At 41.7% G+C, this 20878-nt stretch overlaps 3 protein-coding genes across 7 annotated transcripts in view; all 3 read left to right on the top strand.

The window, feature by feature from the left end:
* Positions 1-10839, top strand: part of LOC135487284 (F-BAR domain only protein 2-like) — a 35435-nt gene extending 24596 nt beyond the window's left edge. The window contains exons 13-26 of one of the 2 annotated variants that reach the window (XM_064770837.1): positions 257-445; positions 1837-1914; positions 4340-4367; positions 4558-4615; positions 4803-4838; positions 5000-5142; positions 5413-5483; positions 5810-5991; positions 6320-6540; positions 6798-7039; positions 7293-7581; positions 7857-8059; positions 8304-8533; positions 8930-10839. In XM_064770837.1, the coding sequence (XP_064626907.1) occupies positions 257-445; positions 1837-1914; positions 4340-4367; positions 4558-4615; positions 4803-4838; positions 5000-5142; positions 5413-5483; positions 5810-5991; positions 6320-6540; positions 6798-7039; positions 7293-7581; positions 7857-8059; positions 8304-8533; positions 8930-8973 (2014 nt within the window). In that variant the 3' untranslated portion in view covers positions 8974-10839. The remainder of the gene's footprint in view (positions 1-256; positions 446-1836; positions 1915-4339; positions 4368-4557; positions 4616-4802; positions 4839-4999; positions 5143-5412; positions 5484-5809; positions 5992-6319; positions 6541-6797; positions 7040-7292; positions 7582-7856; positions 8060-8303; positions 8534-8929) is intronic. The other variant, XM_064770836.1, reaches the window with a different exon arrangement.
* A 1722-nt stretch (positions 10840-12561) lies between these two features.
* On the top strand, positions 12562-17366 carry LOC135487143 (phosphatidylinositol-glycan biosynthesis class W protein-like). 4 transcript variants are annotated; one of them, XM_064770566.1, is made up of 8 exons: positions 12562-12624; positions 12988-13154; positions 14051-14530; positions 14621-14789; positions 15139-15389; positions 15549-15678; positions 15960-16050; positions 16399-17366. In XM_064770566.1, the coding sequence occupies exons 1-8, from the start codon at positions 12577-12579 to the stop codon at positions 16614-16616; spliced, it is 1554 nt and encodes a 517-aa protein (XP_064626636.1). In that variant the 5' UTR covers positions 12562-12576; the 3' UTR covers positions 16617-17366. The 4 variants fall into 4 exon arrangements, with proteins under 4 accessions (XP_064626636.1, XP_064626637.1, XP_064626640.1 ...); XM_064770567.1 differs by lacking the exon at positions 12562-12624 and adding an exon at positions 12692-12728; XM_064770570.1 differs by lacking the exon at positions 12562-12624 and adding an exon at positions 12739-12853.
* A 245-nt stretch (positions 17367-17611) lies between these two features.
* Positions 17612-20878, top strand: LOC135486475 (S-methyl-5'-thioadenosine phosphorylase-like). Its single transcript, XM_064769275.1, has 8 exons — positions 17612-17704; positions 17975-18067; positions 18355-18413; positions 18995-19265; positions 19422-19574; positions 19816-19902; positions 20278-20400; positions 20595-20878. Exons 1-8 carry the CDS (start codon positions 17699-17701, stop codon positions 20622-20624), a joined length of 822 nt encoding a protein of 273 aa, XP_064625345.1. The 5' UTR covers positions 17612-17698; the 3' UTR covers positions 20625-20878.

Here is a 20878-nt window from a genome sequence, read left to right as displayed (position 1 = left end):
TGCCTCTCATGAACTGAGTGCCAGAGAGAAGATACATTAGAAAATGGCATTTTTATAGTTCCACCAACCAGTTCATGTAAGTCTGCAGTATCCTGCAGTCATGAATGTGTTCGTTAACTGGCGGGATGGACTATGAAGAGGCCATCATTCTAATCCTACCGTGGGATAATCCTCCCCAGAACCAGGAACTGACTTCTGCCCCTCCATGTTATGTTGAGACCTCCCTATAATATCTCCCTTGATTTTGTTTTGCCAGCCCACACCGAGTTCTCCTTGATGAGCGTGTGGTGTTCACTGATATCAAAGAACGCCTTGTGTCAACTGGTTACGAGGTGTCCTCCGGCCTGGCCTATGCAGCACGTACCATCATGTCCCCTGCATTGGTTGGTTGTAATCGTAGCTTGGCCATCAAGATACCCAATAAACTATCCATTGACCTTTCAAGGTAGTTGAGAATCTGACATTTAGATATCATTATTGCTTAGGTAACCGAATTCCCCTGAGGTAAAAATTCTATGCCAAAGGACTTGTGTTCAACTTGAGAAGTTCAGTTTTCATACTGTGCATCTTGCACTGACATTTTCATAAGACGTTGCCTCATGCAAATGAAACAAAACGTTTGTAGATAAATGCTGACACAATCATTTATAAGAAAAGGAATTTCGACCTCACAACCCTTTGAAAGTGGGCTTAAAGTATCCCAGTCCTATCTTGTCAGACCCATCCAATACCCCAAAATCTGTCAATAAACTAGAAATCTGTAACATAGTCCATGGGTGCCTCGCTTCAAACCTTCACCCAACAGATGATACTCTGTGACCCTCTGGTGCCGGTGCTGCATAGGTTCAGATTGATGTAAATACCTCACTCTCTCAGAAATGTCCATTGCTTTGGGTAGTTTTAGAAGATACATGGGTTAAACTGAGAAAAGAACAGCTGTAGGCAACTGGATTTCCAGCAATAGATGTACTTTGTTCGTATCTTCTAGCGCAACACGAAAACACAAAGAAGTTGCCCACTACATGAGTACATGTTGCTCATGTCAAATACTAACTGTCTAGAAGAAGAAGAAGATTATAGGTCAGCATTAAAATGGTAATATTCCTTCAATTTTTCAGTGAGCCATCTGACAACAGGTACATGTGCCTTGAATAAGCCATTGTAGGGCGTCTTTCGTTGTGAAAGCTCTTTTTTAGCCCCAGCTCTTCTGGGGTTGTAGACTTCCAATACATAGTTCCATTTCCCAAGGGTGAGAGTAGAAATGTCCGATTTGTCTTTCTATAGCCTAGAGTAGCAACAGGTTTGCATTCATTCATAATAGTTCCTGTCAGAATGTTGAGCTACCCTACCCTGCATCCCTAACGTTTGACAGGGTATATTGGTAAAACAGTGTAAAAAGGATGACTTGCAGTAGTGTTGTAACTCATAGTGACCCGCCTCAAACCCAGTATATCCTAATGGTGTTGGTTGAACATATTGTCATTATGTGTAGTAACACTATTTGACTTTACCAGGCAGGTAAAATGGAAGATTTTGATATTATGAATTTTGACTTGTCAATTTGTGTGCGAACTAGATTCGATAGCATGCTAAGTCTGTTCAGTCTAAACCGTTGGACTGCTATCGGTATAAAGAAAATTGCCTTCAGCAATTGGTGTAATTAGATTTTGTACGTCTTATAAAATGAAAATGTTGAATCATTAAAGTGAAATTTGATCTGAAGGATCATATTTATGTTTCAATCCATCAAGACTTGAACTCCTGTAGCAATGGACATGTTTGAAAGTGCCCTCTATCGCCCATGTGACCCTCTCTGACGTGTTATCATCCGTTCAGTTTCAGGCGCCATAGTGTATGTAGCAGCAGTATGATGCGAGCAAACAAAAGAAGCTCTGGCCGAAGATTCTCTTCTTGGTACTGTCCCCAACGATACTATGCTTTCTGGGCAAGCACATGAGAAACGATCATTCAAATACTGCTACTTTCAGTCATCCAGGCGAATGTTCACTGGAGATTGTCTAGAGTTTCACTGTTGTCCACAATGGCTTCTCCTTGTCCTGTCTCACAACTTCCCGATGGTCGACCATGATGAAACTGTAGTCAATCTCCAATAAACCTGAATCCAGTGAACAGTTTGAACTTTCTAGTCCTTTCACACACCACCTGACAGGCTGGCCCCATTTCGGAAACGTTCTTTCCCAAATCTATGTGAACACAGAAGTTTAACGAAGGAGACCTTGCCCCCTGCCTCCTCACTTCACAGAAATGTGACTTCAATGATCGTCTCATGTGTGTAGGCCCAGAGTTTCCCGGTACTTTTCTGTGTTGGCTTTGTCATGTCTTCTTACGCTTCTAGCTTTATAGGTCGTTTTGTTCTGTTTGCGTTATTTTTTGCCCTCCATGTTCCTCCGCATGGCCGCCTTGTTGCCTGCTTCGAGTTGTCAGGTGTTCATCGCTGCCCAGTGTTTTCTGCCTGGTTCAGGGACTACGCATACATTCTCAAATACATGTGGGCAGTTATCTCCTTCCGTGAATGTTTAGGAGACTTCAAGCAGAGACCACTAGTTTAAGTGTCTTGGCAGAAGGTGTATACCCTTTGAAAAAACAGCTGAGTGCTTGTTTTGCCCAAGACGTCCATGAAAACTGTCCAGACAGCTACTGTCTTGTGAAGCAGGATGCCTGCACCCGCCATTATGGGATGTAATCCCTTTTGGCTTTGTGCACTGTGATGTGTTGCTTGGTTGTTGTATGGTATAGACAATAATGGTGATGTTTTTCGGAGTTGGGAATTCTTGTAGTTCTCCAGTAGGTTGCCTCAGTACTATGTTTCAGCCCACTAACTGCTTGGGATTCATATTGCACCCGATTCCAGCCAAAGTGACTGTGATTTTAAAAAATCTCTTGTCTTTGATGTTTGAGCACCACTGGAAGCAATGGCCATGGGCATCAATGATTCCTGTGAATATGATGTCAAGGTGGCCTAATTTTAAAAATATGCGCCCTATTGCTTGGAGACTGCTACCTTCATGAATAATGGAAGCGTCTTTAATCCTTAGGCTTGATACTGATAACTTCTTGGTGCTTTTGCTGATTTAGGTGGTAAGAAAGCCAATCTTCAAATCTCCCTTCTATGTCTATTTTGGCCAGATTTTAGTTCGGTGGCAGGGTTGTTAGGCATTCTCCAATATTTATTGACACCGAGTGGAGCATTGTGTACTTGAGAGTGGTGCAGTGTGACCAAGCATGTCAATCAGCGTGCGAGTTCTTGGCACCAGTTTGGTATGGTGTATTTTTGTGTTATTCAATAATGAAAAGTGGACAATAAACCTTTTCTAATTGAGCTGTGTATTGATGTTGTGTAGTTTGGTGGGCCAATTACTTGACCAGTGTTGGAGTTGGCAGGTTTATGTGGCCTTCCACCATTGTGTATTGTATAACATTCATCATACCAACTTTTACCGTTCTCAGTCGTCCTTCTGTTGTAATCCTGTTGTATTTCTTCAACTTGCAGTCAAGTCTGTGGTTTATAAAACAAAACTCATTCAGTTTCAAAAACATTGCAAGACATTGAGAAGGACTCACAATTTCAGCCATAACAGCCAGTCAACAATTTATACTGAAACATTTGTAAATACTGTGTACATGTTTGTAATGTCCCTGTTTCTTCACTGCATACCTGGTTTCGGAATGTTTCTACTTCATAATATAAACCCACTCCACCCTGTTCAATTCCACAGCCCTCAATTCCTTGTTAACTATTTCTACATTGTAGCATCTCGATCATCAGAATGATCTCCTTGGTGATGTCTAGTTCTACATGTATAGTTCTTGACAACCTAGTTGTTATATTGTTGCATACTAACATATTAAATCGACAATAATTATATTGTTTTGCTGTAAAACATGTAGAATATGATCTAGAATCAACAAGCCATTGTAGCTGCTTTATATCATGTGTATTTCTCTAATGTCCAGCAAGGAAATTTGGTGTCCCAGTTCCCATCAGCATCATTTCCAAGTTATCTCTTCACCTAAAGATTATATTTTCTGGATCTGACCACACCTCTTCGAAAGCCTCAAATGGTCCTCTTTAACAGTTCTTTGATCTAGATAAACCCACCCAGGAAATGGAGTTCCATGGAGATAAAGTATTCTCCATATTCTCACTTAGTGTCACCTTCACCATGGAGTTGTACCAAATCGGGCCTACCCTTTCCTCTGTTCGTACACGTCAAATCTGTCATCTACTATTTTGTTTGGGAGTATCTCGGTGGATATCACGGTCACAGTGGTTCATTTTACGTTACAATCTTTTGATGAATGTTTTTTCTGTTTTCAGTGAGGCCAACAATGCCAATGCGGGACCAGTAAGTCTATTTAACATCCTTTTGAAATATCGTAAGAAATTGAATTTGAATGTGGCCCCATAATGTATTTCGTACTCGAAGCTTGGTTTTAGATTCTTAGATATAATGTTGGAGATAGAAGACTTAACCAACATTCTGGTTTGAAAGAAGCACTGGTGCATTAAATCAATGCTCTTTGTTCCACTTTCAGAAAACACCAGAGGTAGATGAAGAAGGCTTTAGTATAAGACCAGAGGATCCTTTGGACAGTATCCTTTTGTACGAAATAGGTTAAATTAAATAGTTTCGTAAACTTGAGGATCAATTAGCAGTGGCCCCATATGCAGGATGCCATTGTTGAGGTGTGCTATTGAAAGTCAACAAGTGGCCAGCTAGCGCTTTGTCATTCTCGCTACTCTGTGTCACTTCATCAAGTTTTCTTTAACCAATTCTCAGAAGACCAAGACAGTACCAGCTCGGACAGTGATTCAGGTAGGTCCAACTCTGTATGATACTTTGAGAAGCGTGATGCATTATTGGTAGTCTGTTATATCAGTGTACCCTCCATCAACTAGGATTGTAGCTGTTAGTGTTCATCACACTTTAACAGAACACATAGAATTGACCTCTCCTGACCGCGTGCTATCTTTCAGATTCTGAGGAGCGTAATCGCCAGTTTATCAAAGTTGAGATCAAGCCTCTGAGTCCGAATGATTCTGCCAATGGAGGTGGAGGAGGAAATGTTGAGGATATCATGAAATCTATAGGAGGATTAAAGCTGTCTCCCACTGCTCCCGTGAGTGCAATCAAAGTCCCTTGGGGTTACATTTGTCTGGTTATCTTGCATGTTTTTAACCCTTGGAAAGTGCTGGGGCTTGGTGGTAGGGTGGCTGCTCCTCCTGAGCACCATTTGCCCAATTTGACCCACCTTTATAGACTGCATAGTAAACATTGTCATTGTCCAAGTATACAGGTGTTTGTCGTTGAGGTATGACGAAGATCGCAATTCAACCTCACACTCACAGAAACATTTGGGTTGACAGTGGTTTTGATGGTTTTGTTTCAGAGACGAAATCGAGCTCCCACTGCCCTTGATCCAAATATGAAACGCTCTGTCTCAGTGTCAGAGACCATGAAGTAAGTATTTACTTGTCTGGAAGGCAATGCCTGTATAAGTAACAAGATACTCATTCGGCTGGCTTTGGTCCTCATCTTTCTATGCAAAGCTCTCCCCAGCTTCCTCGTCACATGATGGTCCAAGCATTTCACCATTTGAAGTTAGATGATGTCATCAGCAGGTGCGTGAAACGAGAATTGCTGATTGCTCCTAAATGTACCTGATCAAAATAGCACCTTTGCAGCTGCTTCAGTCAACTTTGTTCAGTTGACAGTTTTCCATTGGAAATTAACTAGAATTAGAGTATAGACCCTATTCAGCTTCAGCTTGAACATGATGTGTGTAGTTTTTCTTTCAGTGCCAATAAACCTAGTCATGACCTCCTTGGGATGGATTTCTTCACGTCATCCAGCGCTTCCACACCTACGGGAGGGAATTATTCCTTCCCTTCTCCGTTAGTGCCCAGCAGCTCAAACCTAAGTGGCTTCACCAGTACCGAGCCGAGTGAGGCCTCTACACCAGTATCAAGTAAGTCAGTCACAGATTTCAATCTTCTTCTTGTCCCTTCAAACCGGTTCAGAGATCTGTGTCTATGATTCCCTAATCCTGTATCCAGCATCTGGTAATGATACGATAGAAGGTTTCATCATGGCCTGTTGAGATGACAGTGGCACCTTATGTCTTCTCCTTCTTCTTCTTACCTTAGCATTCGAAGACATCATTTCAATTTCAAAGCATCAAGCACTAGCTTTAACATCTGTGAACTGAACTGTTGAATCAGCTTCAGAAAAGCTTTGCACCTCTCTAAACTACGGTACATGAAATAGTTACGTTTACTATAATGTTCCCTCTTCAGATGTGACCACCGCTGTGATTACACCTGCAACGCCTGTCCCCTGTCCCGTGGCGTTAGAAGTGTTGAATGAAAACGGAACGGAGACATCGCCACCTGCCTTACCTTCTAAACAGCATAGAAACAGTTTTTCAGCCATTCCCTCAATCACAACAAATGTATCCTCATCAAGTTTGTTAACGGGACCACCACCTAAAACTGTGCCTAGGAAAATACCAACTCATGTGAGTAGAAGGGACTCTTTGTGGTTATTCTTGTGGAAAACATGCCTTATGAGGTTTCTTTCATTGTTTCGTAGCCAACTGAAACGGTATAAACTTGACCCTTTATTGCTGCATCTGAAATTCTTTTGTGATCATCTGATTCTTAGCAGGGCTGTTGCTTTTGTATAATTGGCTGTGAGTGATGGCGTGTAGTATAATCACATCTAACTTGCGATGATTCTTATGAAATAAAATGTATGAATGATCACTTTCTTCAGTCAACCCGAGGTCGACAGAGTCCAATTCCACCCAATGTAGCGCCAAGCATACCACCGCCAATGAGTCGAGCAGATAGCTCCGCTAGTCTTAATAGTATGACATCATTCACAACGACATCAATGCCTGTTGGGTCATCACGAGGGCCCAGTCCGCTGACGATAGGCATGTCAGATACCATTCCACTGGCGGTCGCCTTCACAGAGACGGTCAATGCTTACTTTAAAGGCAATGATAAATCGAGGTAAGGTTGGCTTGCAGCTGCTTCAACATGAAGTTGTCTTTTGTTTAAATACATCTCCTGTCCTTAGTGGAGTCTATGTAATGAATAGGCCTTATTCGACGAGTGTTATCATTCATGTGATGACAACTTGATAACTCTCCTGTCTGTCTCAAAGCACTTTTAATACTCACTGCTGACCATGAATCTCTGACGAAAACAGGCACCGGCCTCTCTTTGTTTTAAGATTCTTGACTTATGAGATGTGTGTTTTCAGGTGTTTGGTGAAGCTGTTTGGTGGGATGATGATATCATTTCCGGCCGGCATCGTGCGGGTCTTGGCTGACAATCCTACACCAGCAGTATTGGCATTCAGGGTCAAGAACATTCACAAGATTGAGACGATCAACGTCAATTCACAACTGGTTGTGGAGGACCGAACACAGAGTTCACCGGAGGGGACGGTTTATGTGTTTGAGATGTCGCAGCTGACAGAGCACCTCCGACGACAGGCCGAGACGAATAAAGCTGCTTCTTATTTCAATATTGATATTCTAAAATACCAAGTAAGTCCGATGCATGTTCACAGTCTGTTGACAGTCTAGGGTGGGTAGACTCTGTTCACACTCTGGGGTGGTTTGACTCCGTTTACAATCTTTGATGAGTGCTTCTCTTTACCCTGGCAATAATAGCCCAGCCTGTCTCTGCATAAAACAGAACGTTTCTCTTCTTTTCAGATAAAGGCCGAGAGTGGTGCAGATAGTACTCCTTTATTATTAACGAGTTACTGGAAGTGCCCAGCCTGTCTCTGCATATAACAGAACCTTTCTCTTCTTTTCAGATAAAGGCCGAGAGTGGTGCAGATAGTACTCCTTTATTATTGACGAGTTACTGGAAGTGTGAACCCCATCAAACAGACTTTAGATTAGATTACAAATACAATGGTGCTGCATTAGGGTTACCCAACCCTCTAACAAACGTCTCAGTTCTAGTCCCTGTGAGTGGCAATGTACAAACAATGCATTCATTACCTGTGGGAGCCTGGTAAGTTGCAATCTATGTCATTTTGTTTTCAATTAACTGATGCTGAAAATTTTCATCATTTTGTGGAACAAGGAGATGTCACAACAGAAAATTTGTGTGACGGGTGATACCACACTATAGTCAGATTAACTTCTGATGTTTTGTTGAACTAAGCCATCTAAGATCGTTGAGAGGAAGATTTTGAAACATACAGATGAATACTATGACATGTATACCTGATAAGGTTCTGTGTTTGATGTTTTAGGAATGCAGAAACTCAGCGAGGAGTCTGGAAGATAAGCGACATATCACCAAAGAAAGAAAATGGTGGCTGCGATTGTATACGTGCAAAGTTTGAGTTAAGTGATGGACCCACAACGCCCGCGACAGTAGCAGTCCAGTTTGCTTGTGAGGGCACAACTGTCTCAGGAATAGACTTTGAACTTGTTGGCACCGGATACCGGTTATCCCTCAACAAGAAACGGTTGTGCTCAGGTAAGGAGTTCAACTTTGTAGAATCACAGCCAAGTGGTGTTAGAAATCCATTAGCCTCAAGTTGGCAGCAAGCTGATAGCTTGGAGATGAGATAAAAAAGGTCTGGTTTAAAATCAGGTTACCTGACAAGTTATGAACTCAATCATGCTTTGAACTGAGGACGCCAATGTTTGAGTGCAAACCTGAGATTCCTTGTGACTGGTGTCAAGCAAACAACCTTCAGCCTGTCACACTGAATCTCTTTAACAAACCATGGTCAAAGTCCGATTCATTTAATCAACCAGTAAGTTCTTACCCGAGTGCACTGCACTGGTGTCAGCTTCACTGCAGATGTATTTGATTTGTTAACTAGTTGGATGAGACTTGTAAAGCTACATCACATTCGTTCTGTTTCAGGTAAATATTTGTCCGACACCGACCATGAAGTGCGCTATGTGTAGCTGTGCCATATGTCAATGTGCCGTTATTTATATCTGCCATATCAGCGTGGCTCAGGATGCTGGCGATTCGTGGAGACCGCGTCTGCTGGTGTGAGGACACTACTGGTGCCCCCTATGGAGACATGGGAGAGCTTCTGATTGTGCACAGGTGCTATGCAGAAAAGTGATCACATTTTAGTGTTACGTTGCACCCTGAAATTGGATTCTGGACTAACCCAAATCATATGATTAGTGTGGAGTGAGATACGAAACAGTGTTTCTTTGGATATTAAACTCTCGGTGTTTGATGGAATACTGATCAATGGTTTTGTAGGAAATACAGGAGAACATGACTTCTGACATGAAGTACTAGTGTTAAAACGGATATGGAACAATGCTTCTTTGAGTTCTAAACGCTGGTTGATTGGCTAGTTGTGGGTAGGTACAGTGTTGAAGAGTGAGAAAGCTTAGAGATTGGCAAATTACATCATCTTACGTGATAAATGTATGTGGGATAATCTTGTACAAAACCTCAGCATATTTGATTGTGTACCATAAAAACAATGTACTGGCTGCAATATTGAGCAAGTTCAGTACTGAGCAGATTGACCTTGTGACGGGATAGGAGTGGCACTGGCCGTAGCAATCTATTTGGAATATTGAACATATCTTCATGCAATTGCATGATTCACTGCATTGACTCTCTAAGGTTTGATAGGATACCTTTTTCGTTTTCATGCATTCATAGTCAGTTGATTAGCGTTGCAGTGAATATAAACTGAATGCCATGATTGGGAGGATTTACTTATTTGTGTTGTGTAGTCAATTTTTCTCTATGCTGATTATTGAAATAGCTCACCAGGCACTAAACATTCGAGGTACCAGATTGTGACTAACTGTCATGTCTTCAAACGGGTGCCAAAGCTGATTGCTGAATCAATTTCTTAGTTGTATCAACTTAGTTTGCAATGAGATTGTTGCTATTCATAACATTCTGTACAAAACTTTCTTTGTGCACAGAATAGTCCATTCACGCCAGTGTGAGGTCAGAAGTTGTATAGAGAACTGTGTTTGTATATTCTTGTGTGATGTCTTCAAGTCTGTGATTTTATCAGGGATAGGGTCTGAAGTTGCACAACTTGGAAAAACTTCTTTTTACACAAATTATTTCAGCTAATGCTCTTCCTGGATTATAGTGCCATTTCTGTTTTCTAAGATCTATCAAGTTTGAATGACGCCAGTGGGTTTGGGATCGGTACATGTAAAATATCAAAGCTTTGGTGCAGTGAAAAGCTTCTAGGCTGTTGCTAGTCCGTATCCTACTTAATGCCAGCATTGTTTCATTTTCGTTAAGAGTTATGACGGGATCTCCATGCTGATGATGAGTCATCCGGTCAAGTTTAGAAATCCTCAACAGGCTCAAACTTCTGTGTGCATCTTTTGAGGTGGCAATTCAGAATGCAGTTTGGTGCAAATTCAAAGAAATATGCAATAGGTAAAATTCGTATATCTCCAGCCTGCATCTGGAGACATGAAGTGTTGGAGTGCAATCACGCAGAAAGAAGTTTTTGTGTCCGTGACTTTGGGAAATGATTATAGTAGGTACCTTATGAATCAAATTAAATTCTGTTCATATATAAATATATGACTTTATTTGTATGTAATTATCAGAGTATATAACTTGCCCATACCAAAATGTACATTTATACAAAAATGTGAATATTTTATATTATTTTAATATTGACTTGTTCAATCTTTCATTTTGGATGCACATGCATCCCATGTCACAGTGTTTATACATTTTCTGAATGTAATGAATGTGAACACGGTCATGTAAAGTGAAACAGCTGTACATTTCTTTGCAATAAACTGCAATAGAACAAGAAAGCTTGACTCCTTGTTTGTCTCTTCCTCAATGTCAATGAATGAGCCACTGACTGGTCGTCACCAACATTGTAAACAAGGGCGACAAGGTAAAGCCATGGAGGGATGGCGGGCCCATTGGCATTTTCACCACTTGCGAGTGCTGCACTAGTGGTGAATGTAAAACAATGCCTGGCTAAAAATGCCATGATTTGGCGAGAGAGTAATGGTGTTGTGCGAAAATTGATCAAAGTCTATCAAAAAGATCCACTTCCACACCAAATGCACCAAGGAACGATCGTTATTCAGTCAAACTTTATCATATTTGCGGGCGGCCGCGCTATCGCACGTGGTTGCTATAGTCTGCATTGTAGTTCTACCCGTTGCCGCTACAGTGATTTTGGTGGCGCTGCTGGTCGCCTTCGCATACATTATCGGCTGGTTTCCCGCTCGCTTCGTTGCCATGGAGTCTCCGGTCACGTGTTCCTCGAATCGTTCGTTGATTTGTTAGTCTAAGTACTGGCGCGCTGGCGGGCTGCCATTCTCGCACATGTTTACTGTGGGCTTGGTCGCCCCAAGATGGACAAACCGGCAATGGCTAGAGCTGACTCAATATTGCTAAAAGTGACAGCCACTTGGCTATAAAATGTGGCTAGGAGGAAAAAATTCACAGAACCAACCCTGGCCATGTCAGCATTGGTATGGCTGTGACATGGTGAAGCAGCCATGTACGTATTGGTACGGTTGTGACATGGTGAAGCAGCCACGTTCGCATTGGTATGGTTGTGACATGGTGAAGCAGCCACGTCCCCCATTGGTACGGTTGTGACATGGTGAAGCAGCCACGTCCGTAATGGTATGGTTGTGACATGGTGAAGCAGCCACATCCCCCATTGGTATGGTTGTGACATGGTGAAGCAGCCACGTCCGTATTGGTATGGTTGTGACATGGTGAAGCAGCCACGTCCCCCATTGGTATGGTTGTGACATGGTGAAGTAGCCACGTCCCCCATTGGGATGGTTGTGACATGGTGAAGCAGCCATGTCCGTAATGGTATGTTGTGACATAATGAAGCAGCCACGTCCCCCATTGGTATGGTTGTGAGATGGTGAAGCAGCCACGTCCCCCATTGGGATGGTTGTGACATGGTGAAGCAGCCACGCCCCCATTGGTATGGTTGTGACATGGTGAAGCAGCCATGTCCGTATTGGTATGGTTGTGACATAATGAAGCAGCCACGTCCGTATTGGTATGGTTGTGACATGGTGAAGCAGCCACGTCCCCCATTGGTATGGTTGTGACATGGTGAAGCAGCCATGTCCGTATTGGTATGGTTGTGACATGGTGAAGCAGCCACGTCCCCCATTGGTATGGTTGTGACATGGTGAAGCAGCCACGTCCCCCATTGGTATGGTTGTGACATGGTGAAGCAGCCACGTCCCCCATTGGTATGGTTGTGACATGGTGAAGCAGCCACGTCCCCCATTGGTATGGCTGTGACATGGTGAAGCAGCCACGTCCCCCATTGGTATGGCTGTGACATGGTGAAGCAGCCACGTCCCCATTGGTATGGTTGTGACATGGTGAAGCAGCCACGTCCGTATTGGTATGGTTGTGCACATCTAGATCAGACAGAGTACGCATAGTGAAGGGGTATGGCACATCCAACAAAGACTTGGTACACTCTCGTCTCATTGGCCGAAAGTCATTTCTGCAGAGCAACGGTAAAATACACAGGTCCGTTGCGGTGGATAACAGAAATGTCCTCGTTTTTCACCTCGCGGGTTGACCCCACTTATACGTTTCAGGTACGTTGCAGTTCAAATGTCCATGCTGCCACCTATTAGTGAGTGAGGTCCCGGCAAATCTGGAAAATATTGACGGTGTTTACTTCTTCGTACTACACGTTTTAGTGAGTTTATGAGAGTTTCATTCCACTGTCACTGATTGCTGACGACAACGTTTCCTTGTATCGTACACTTTCACTTCCAGTGGGACAGTAGGCCTCCATGTACATTTGACTTGCAAATTTCTAAAGTAGTGTCTTTTATAATTCTACTGGAATGCATTTTGATTTATTTTGCTAACTGATAGTGATATAGGGGGCCTACACCTACATGACCTAGTTAGTTAGTTGATCATCTCGTCAAATCATCACCTATTTCTTCCAGAAAAAGATGGATGGAAGTGCCTCTTACAAAGAGCTCCATGAAGCGTTCGTGAGCAATCTGAGTGGTACAAGTGTGGCTGATGTTGGCCTCGTCATCAACACCGCATCCATTTCAGTCGTTATACGAAATGTTGTAGCAGCCTTCATTTTCTATCCTACAACGATTAAGTGAGCATAATAGTATTTCAATAAGTTTCATTACCAGTAAAATAAGTAGTAAGCCTATTGTCAGTTACTATACAGTCAACTTAACACTTTCAGCGCCCAGCCATATTTAGCGTACTTCCCCCAGGGGCCAAGGTTACGCCCCTTTTTACCCTTTTTCAAAATTATGAAAACAATAGAAGGAATAAAGATAATTACATGAAATTTTCTGTGTTGGTTCTTCTTTATTAGATCTCTTTACAATGCTAATTTGGAATGATAGTCAGCAAAGCACTTGATTTTGCACAATGGTACCCCACACATAGAACAGTAATATCTGGTGTCTTTCCGAATGCCCGCTTTTTGGCATACTCTCGGCTACATCTGCCCCCGTCATCAATCTTCGACCCGCCATTGCGCCTATTCGAATGCAGACGATCTTGGCTATAAATAGCACATTGGCTGAACATCATACTATCACCTCAAGCGCTGTATAGTTAAATTATTTTCCCCTATACTGCGCTGCTAGTCGCCTCGAAGACAAAGCGGGAAATTTAAAAATGCGACGTAATATTACGTCGGATGGCTCAACCCTGTGAACTTGCAAGACGTAAAATGACGTCGGATGGCGCTGAAAGTGTTAAGGGCCTATAGGCTATAGTGAAAACTTACTGAGTTGAAATTTCAGTTTTAAAAAATGTGAATACCTGGTTGGTAGTAATGAGTGCTTCAAGAATTTAGTATTTTACTTACTCTGACATGCAGATGAAGAACTTTCCAAAGTTTCACAGCTCGGCCCTATTTCATCTAAATGTATAATTCATAACCATCATATAACAGCCGTATGACATACATGTCTACATGTACTGTACATGTAGCAAACACTTTATTGAAAAGTTATATATTCTTTTCAATTTCAGAACTCGTTTTTCGCTTGACTTCATCTCCTACGTCCTTCCAACGGAGCTGTGTGTGACGGTGCTCTCCGATCACTACTTATTCTTCCACACCAGTCTCATCTGTGTGTCTGCAGCCATTGTCATCTTCCTGTACATGACGGACAATGATCGCAAACAGGCCAAAACTATCCAACGCTCAAGAAAAAAGACGCGCAAGGGACACCTAAGCAGTGCTACCTCTGACAAATCTGTGATAAATGTGTACCTCAACAAATTACAAGAACCAATGGAAGGAAACAGAAACTTTATCACAAATTTTCGTGCCTTTGCAATTATTTCGACAGCCATTTCAATTCTTGCTGTAGATTTTGTGATATTTCCACGCCGGTTTGCCAAGGCTGAGACATATGGGAGTGGTTTAATGGATATAGGAGTTGGAGGTTTCATGATATCTAATGCTATTGTGTCACCTGAGGCCAGGGGCAAATACAATCCGACGAGGTAATGGTTCAAACTTTAACCATTGTTATTTTAATATTGACAATACGAGGCAGACTCTGAATGTATGGCTAATCATTCTTGTCGTTTCAGAAATGTAAGAGAAAAGCTCGAGAGGATATTGAAATCCTTTGTTTCAACAGCGCCTTTATTCATCCTCGGAGGTTTGAGACTTCTTGCTGTTAAATCCTCAGAAGTTGCGGAACATACTTCAGAATATGGGGTTCATTGGAACTTCTTCTTTACATTAGCTTCTGTTAAGGTAAGAATCGATTGATCTAAAGTATGAGCGAGTAGAGTAGGCAATACGGATGTCATAAGTGTAATTAAGTCATTAGCGATTTGAGGAAACTGTAATCTCTGTAGACAGTGGAGGGATCTAGCCAGTCTACTTGCTGATTTGACTGGCAGTATACCATTTCTTAATTTTCGCAGCCCATGTCCTCTTGATTCCCCAAAACAACTGATCCCTCTATGGTCCTTTGCTTAGCTTTTCCTCAAGTGAATATCCTTGTCATGGGACCAAATAATTTCTTCTAAAATGCTATCTAATCCTCGGCCATTTTTGACTCGGATGGTGTCCCTAAAGGTGTGCATTCTATTCTCACCAGGTGCTATCGACGACAATCCTCTGTTTTGTTGACCCTCGTTTGAGCTGTGGCCTAGCCACAATAGTGACCATCGCCCATCAGATGTTGCTGTCTTACTGTGGAGGGATGAGCTACATCATATATGGCTCAGATGGGTTTGGATCAAGGAGCAACATCATCGATGCAAACCGAGAGGGTATTGTGTCATCGCTTGGATATAGTGCCATATATTTTGCTGGAATTCATATTGGCCATTTGCTATTTTCAAAAAGGTAATTTCTTCTCCTCATTGCACTTAATCTGCTGTAGGCTTTCAAAAGAGCTGTGTTGTCCAGTCGTGCACATTATTTTGTTTTGTGTTTGGCCCTTGCCAGAAATTTGTGAGTACTTGAGATCCCTGTATTATGTAGGTTTCTTTCTTCTTGTTGTAGGAGTTCACTTCAGCTGTTTGTTCATCTGGTTGGAGTTAGTGCCATATTTTACATGCTGGTTTGGTGTTGCGGGGCCTACAGCGAGCTGATATCAAGACGTGCTGCAAACCTGCCGTACATACTCTGGATGGTAAATAGAATATTACATTACTGTCATTCACTAGTTTGCTTGTTGTTGCAACCTTATGGGTAGACCTTTTTTGAGGGGCAGCTGAAAGCCATGTGCCTTAGATGATTAGGTAATTGATGTTCTGCGATCAGGTCAGAGGATATCTACTTCGATGATTCCATCATAACTTCTGGATTTTCTGAGATGTGCTGAAGGATGGATACCAATGAAAGTTAGTTTGGATCATTGTGCAATGCAGGACTTTCCTTAGACAGAACTTCTGATGGGCATTGTCTTTTCAGATTGCTTGTAATGTACAGATCATTGGTGGATTACTGCTGGCTGAGATGGCTACTGAGGCATTCCACTTATTCATACACAAAAAGCCTGGAGGTAAGTAGGTGATGGTTATCACAGGGAGCATCTGCAAAGAAGATGATACTGATGGTCAATCATGAAAGCGACCTGCCTGTGTGGCACACGAAGAGGTGTGCAAAAAAGGTAGAAAAATTGGGGGATTACTACAAAGCAGTAAATGTTTTGCTCTCGATCTTTGCTGAAAATCCATAAATGAAACAGGCAGTGTCACCATATCCATGATAGTAAAAGAACCAATTTCAATTCCGTTTTTGTTGAACTTTGTCTTGAGGCCATGACACCTGAAGGATATCATGATGGATTCATCTAGACTGATGTCTTGACTGATATCTCTGATATAAAACCCTGGCTTGTTCTTTCCAGATCAGAAAGAGTGCTTTAGTCTGCTGGAGGCGATCAACGAGAATGGTCTTTTATTCTTCCTGCTTGCAAACATCCTGACTGGGACCATCAACCTGTTGATGAAAACTATCTATGCCCCACCGGCTGTAGGCCTCTTGGTTGTCACTGTGTACCTTTTTGTTCTGTCCGTTGTCATGTTTTACCTAAAAGCTAAGAATATCAAAACAAAGATTTGGTGATGGATCATGCTGCAGCAATTAAGAATAGATTGTGAGTTATTCAGGGCAATGTTATTCAGGTAAAACTTTATATGGGTCTGGCCACAATTGTTGTGTCGATGAGAAATACATGTATTGTGAACTCGGTGCTGTCCCATTCTTTGCTTTCAATGTTGTTGCACTGAAGTAACATCATCAATTCAATGTCAGGACCATGTATTTGGCCTCCAGTGCATGCCATATACATGTATAGGACAGTTCGGCATTAAAAGTGTTGTTCACTGTCTTTCCATTTAGAGCACATGTAGACTTCTCTCAGACCACATGGTTAGGAGGATGGGACAGACTGAATTTGCAGTCGGGTTTGCAATCATAGTCAGGTTTGCAATCATATACATGTACTAGTATTAGCCCGCCTCTTGAAGATTATTGTTATGTTTTAATGTTATTGTAAAAAGTTTTTCAACAGTGTGCCACTCCTGATTAGGCTTACCCATGTCAAACAAACATGCAATTTGCTGTTCCCTGAAAAGTTTGCTCAATTACACCATTCCATCAGAATGCCTCCATTTATAATGTAATGTACTATAAATGTTCTGTAGATGTGTCAGTGGATGTCTATTTAAGTGTTTAAATTTCAATGAGAAAGGTTCACGGTTTGTTTTGCATCTCTGTATGAATGATACTTAAAAATCAATGTGATCAAAGCTGTATGTACACAGATTTTATATTTGTGTAGCCTTGTTTATGATGGGAATAAATTTTAGCTTTTCAGAACATCATTTGTTGGGTAAATAATTGGAGTGTCTTGGTCAGAAGCCAATCACACAGATGTAACTGAGCGGTGGAGCTGCTCACAGCTGTAACTGTGGAGCTCTACTCAGCTGTAAAGGTGGAGCTGATCACAGCTGTTATGATGGAGCTACACCCAGCTGTTATGGAGGAAGATATCTTGTACACCGGATGTGCAGTGGCTGAGATGGCCCCCACGATCTATATATGAAATGGTCCCCACAGTCAGCTGTTAGTTTGACTGGCCAACACCAGGTGGCTTTCACAAAAAATTCATTTGTCCCTGCACCTGTGGTGTTTCTACAGTTAGTATGAAGGTAAGTCATCCGAATCTAAATAGTTGGAAATGTTCATTACATATGTGTCAATTAAATAATGCATTCTTTATCCTTAAATCCAAATGTGTTGTTGTCGAATTTGATGCTACCCCACTCGGTGACGAGGTCTTGTACAGGAATACAATGTATCCAAGTACAGATTCGAGATTTCACAGTAGTGCATTTTGTATAGAAAAAGTAACAGATAATTGATGCAAATGTAAGATCATGGGTTGTGGGTAATGTTTTCCTTTGCTTGCTATTTCCAAGGTGGTGATTGGTATAATTGGAGGGAGCGGTATCGATGATCCTGATATCATTGAAAACAGAGAGGAAGTGGAGGTCGAGACACCATTTGGAAAGGTATGAAAATTAAAACAATAAATGTCTACTTGGCTACCATACTAGTTGCAGCACAGTATTTAGATTAGTGTGGTTAGGCGGTCCCACTCTAGCAATAACGATATGCCTGAATATTGTGTCTGCACTGGATATGCCCCAATCTCATGAGCTGTTTGTGGCTTGGGCTATTGAGTATCACTCCCCCTGGATTGGACGCTGGTCCATCACAGGTTGACTTCGCAGGTTAGTCTTCCTTGGTCATGAAAAGTTAGAGTTGCTGATAGATAGTTTCAAGTTTCCTTTTCCAGACTTCTGACTGCCTCATCAAAGGCACTATTAAAGGCGTCGACTGTATTTTGCTGGCAAGGTGAGACTACTAGATACTGCTACATGTTTTCTTCACTTCTTTATTTTCAATTAGGTTCAACCAACAGAGAATAAGTGAATACAAATTACCACACTATGCCGGGCACCACTTGTTACCTTATATGGCAATTAATATTGATATCCAGAAATATTCATTGACAGTCTGTGACTAGAGTAGGCTGATCCCACCTGGAAAGTTTACATACATATCGGTAGTGTCTCCTGCTAAATTATAGCATGTGCGTTCACAGTACCAGCTGGGCCCACATGCCAGTCAAAGGTCATTATCTTTCTGTTTCATAATCTAATGAATCTATAATGCTCTTTAAAATAATCATTTATTGTGCTGCTTCATTTTAACTCATAAATGGAGGTAGGCCTAATTGCTGTGTGACTATACTGGTCCAGCATTGATCTCCTTTTAACTTTCGAAGTATTATTATTTAGAAACATTGCAACCCTCATGATCAATTCCTTTGTACCTGTTGTTTTCCTTTTGAAGTACATGTATTAGTAGCATAACATGTTAGCATAAGCACGCTTTTAGAGACTTTCACGTACTACAGCTTACTTATGTTACAGACATGGAAAGAAGCATACCATAAGCCCCACAAATGTGAACTTCCGGGCGAACCTCTGGGCACTGAAGAACCTAGGGTGTACACACATCCTGGTGACTACAGCATGTGGATCATTACAAGAGGACAAGAAACCGGGAGAAATAGTCATTTTGGATCAGTTTATTGATCGGACACAAAAAAGGGTCCAGACTTTTTATGATGGCGAACATGATGAATTCAGGGGTATCTTACATCTGCCCCTGCATGAGCCCTTCTGTCCTCATACCTCAAAGGTAAATGATTGTGTAGGTGGTGGGTTAGTGGCCTGTATGCTGTCGCATCTGCGGTTGGTTCCAGACTCGGCCAGTGGGACTTGGTACTTTCCACTTGAGATTTGGCAACAACTCTGCAATCAATCATTCAACATCAGCTAGCATTTGTTCCTTCAGATCCTTCAAACATCTGCCAAAACACTGAATATCGACCACCACAATACAGGGACGATGCTATCAATAGAAGGACCAAGGTTCTCCAGTCGAGCTGAGAGCAAGCTGTTCCATTCCTGGGGAGCTGACTGCATCAATATGACCACAGTACCTGAGGTAGCGTACCCAGTGTTGTCAGTACACAAGTGTTCAGGTTGCAGGTGTTAAAACTGTCATCATATACTTTAATAGTATCTTTGCATTAAAGTTTAAAAGATTATCACGTAGAATTGTTCGATTCTGTTCCAAAACAACGATATATTTCAAGGGAGGAATATGTGAGAACAGGTTTTGATACAGGTATTCATGTGAATTTCAAAAGCTGATTACTATACTGGTGAACTGTTTTCTCTTCCAGGTCATCTTAGCAAAAGAACTTGGAATCTGCTATGCAGCACTTGCCCTTGTGACGGATTATGATTCCTGGCGTGACAAAGGAGAACATGTGAGTCTGGTTTTCATCTTGATATCTAGTTGTCAAAACAAGGCCACAAGCACTGGTGGTCTCCTGTAGCAAAACCTTCATAGAAGGCAGAAACAACCTTCACGATCAACTCTGCAGAGATGACGTCCTCAATGTGTCACAACATTGTCGTTTCCATTCACTCGGACTCTTGTACTTGGGGAGAGTTTTGTCCCTTCCAAGACTGTGGTTGATAATGCATTGACATCTACATCTCTAAACCTATGCTTCAAACGATGATATATCCCAGAGTCATTGACTCAAACTCCTCTTATTATGATGTTGAGTTCTCTCAGACTTCTTGATGCATTACGTGACTAGTAGATTGACTATTTGTATGTTGTTTGTCATTGGCAGGTTTCAGTTGAGGGAGTGCTGTCTATTATGAAGGGTAATGCAATGAAAGCAAAGAAAATCCTGTGCGATGCTATACCTCAGATAGGTCAGCAAGATTGGACAGCAATATTGCAAGCTAACACCGTGAGTATTGTTGTCTCTGTCAAAGTCAGTTAAAAGTAGTTTATCATTAGATTGAAGTACATGTATGTGATTCTTAGCTGTGTGTGTTGCCAGTTGGGCTCTGATATTTTATCCCGAGTGTGAAATATTGTTCTCATGATTACTGAATTTTAATTCAATACATGTATAACCTGACTATGTTCTCTTCATTGCAGTCTTTGGTGAAGAATTCAACAATGCTATAGGACAGGGCTGTTGGGGATTTCCTTACTGAAGATACATCAGGGATAGTTTTTCCATGGACTTTTAGACATGTCGGATGTTACTACATTCCACAAGGACAATAGATCTCTTATTGATGCTTTTGTAAGCTTTCAACTCACATGGCAGAGCTATAGGAAGCGTACATGATTATTTTGTATTGTTACTTGATTCTGCTTTGGTGCAAAGCATAATAATGTTTGCCTATCGTGAAATAAACACAAAAATCTTGAAATAA

This window comes from Lineus longissimus, chromosome 4 (assembly GCF_910592395.1).
Source record: "Lineus longissimus chromosome 4, tnLinLong1.2, whole genome shotgun sequence".
Lineage (NCBI taxonomy): Eukaryota > Metazoa > Nemertea > Pilidiophora > Heteronemertea > Lineidae > Lineus > Lineus longissimus.
The sequence above is the reverse complement of the archived record's forward strand: the minus strand, read 5'-3'. Positions and strand labels throughout refer to the sequence as shown.

Excerpts from the sequence above, each read along its gene's own strand:
- LOC135487143 (XM_064770566.1), top strand. The coding sequence starts at position 12,577 with ATGTCCTCGTTTTTCACCTCGCGGGTTGACCCCACTTATACGTTTCAG. Across the intron at positions 14,531-14,620 it reads GGCAAATACAATCCGACGAG|AAATGTAAGAGAAAAGCTCG; the intron begins GTAATGGTTCAA and ends TTGTCGTTTCAG. Across the intron at positions 14,790-15,138 it reads TTACATTAGCTTCTGTTAAG|GTGCTATCGACGACAATCCT; the intron begins GTAAGAATCGAT and ends TATTCTCACCAG.
- LOC135486475 (XM_064769275.1), top strand. Across the intron at positions 18,414-18,994 it reads GACTGTATTTTGCTGGCAAG|ACATGGAAAGAAGCATACCA; the intron begins GTGAGACTACTA and ends CTTATGTTACAG. Across the intron at positions 19,266-19,421 it reads TCTGTCCTCATACCTCAAAG|ATCCTTCAAACATCTGCCAA; the intron begins GTAAATGATTGT and ends TTGTTCCTTCAG.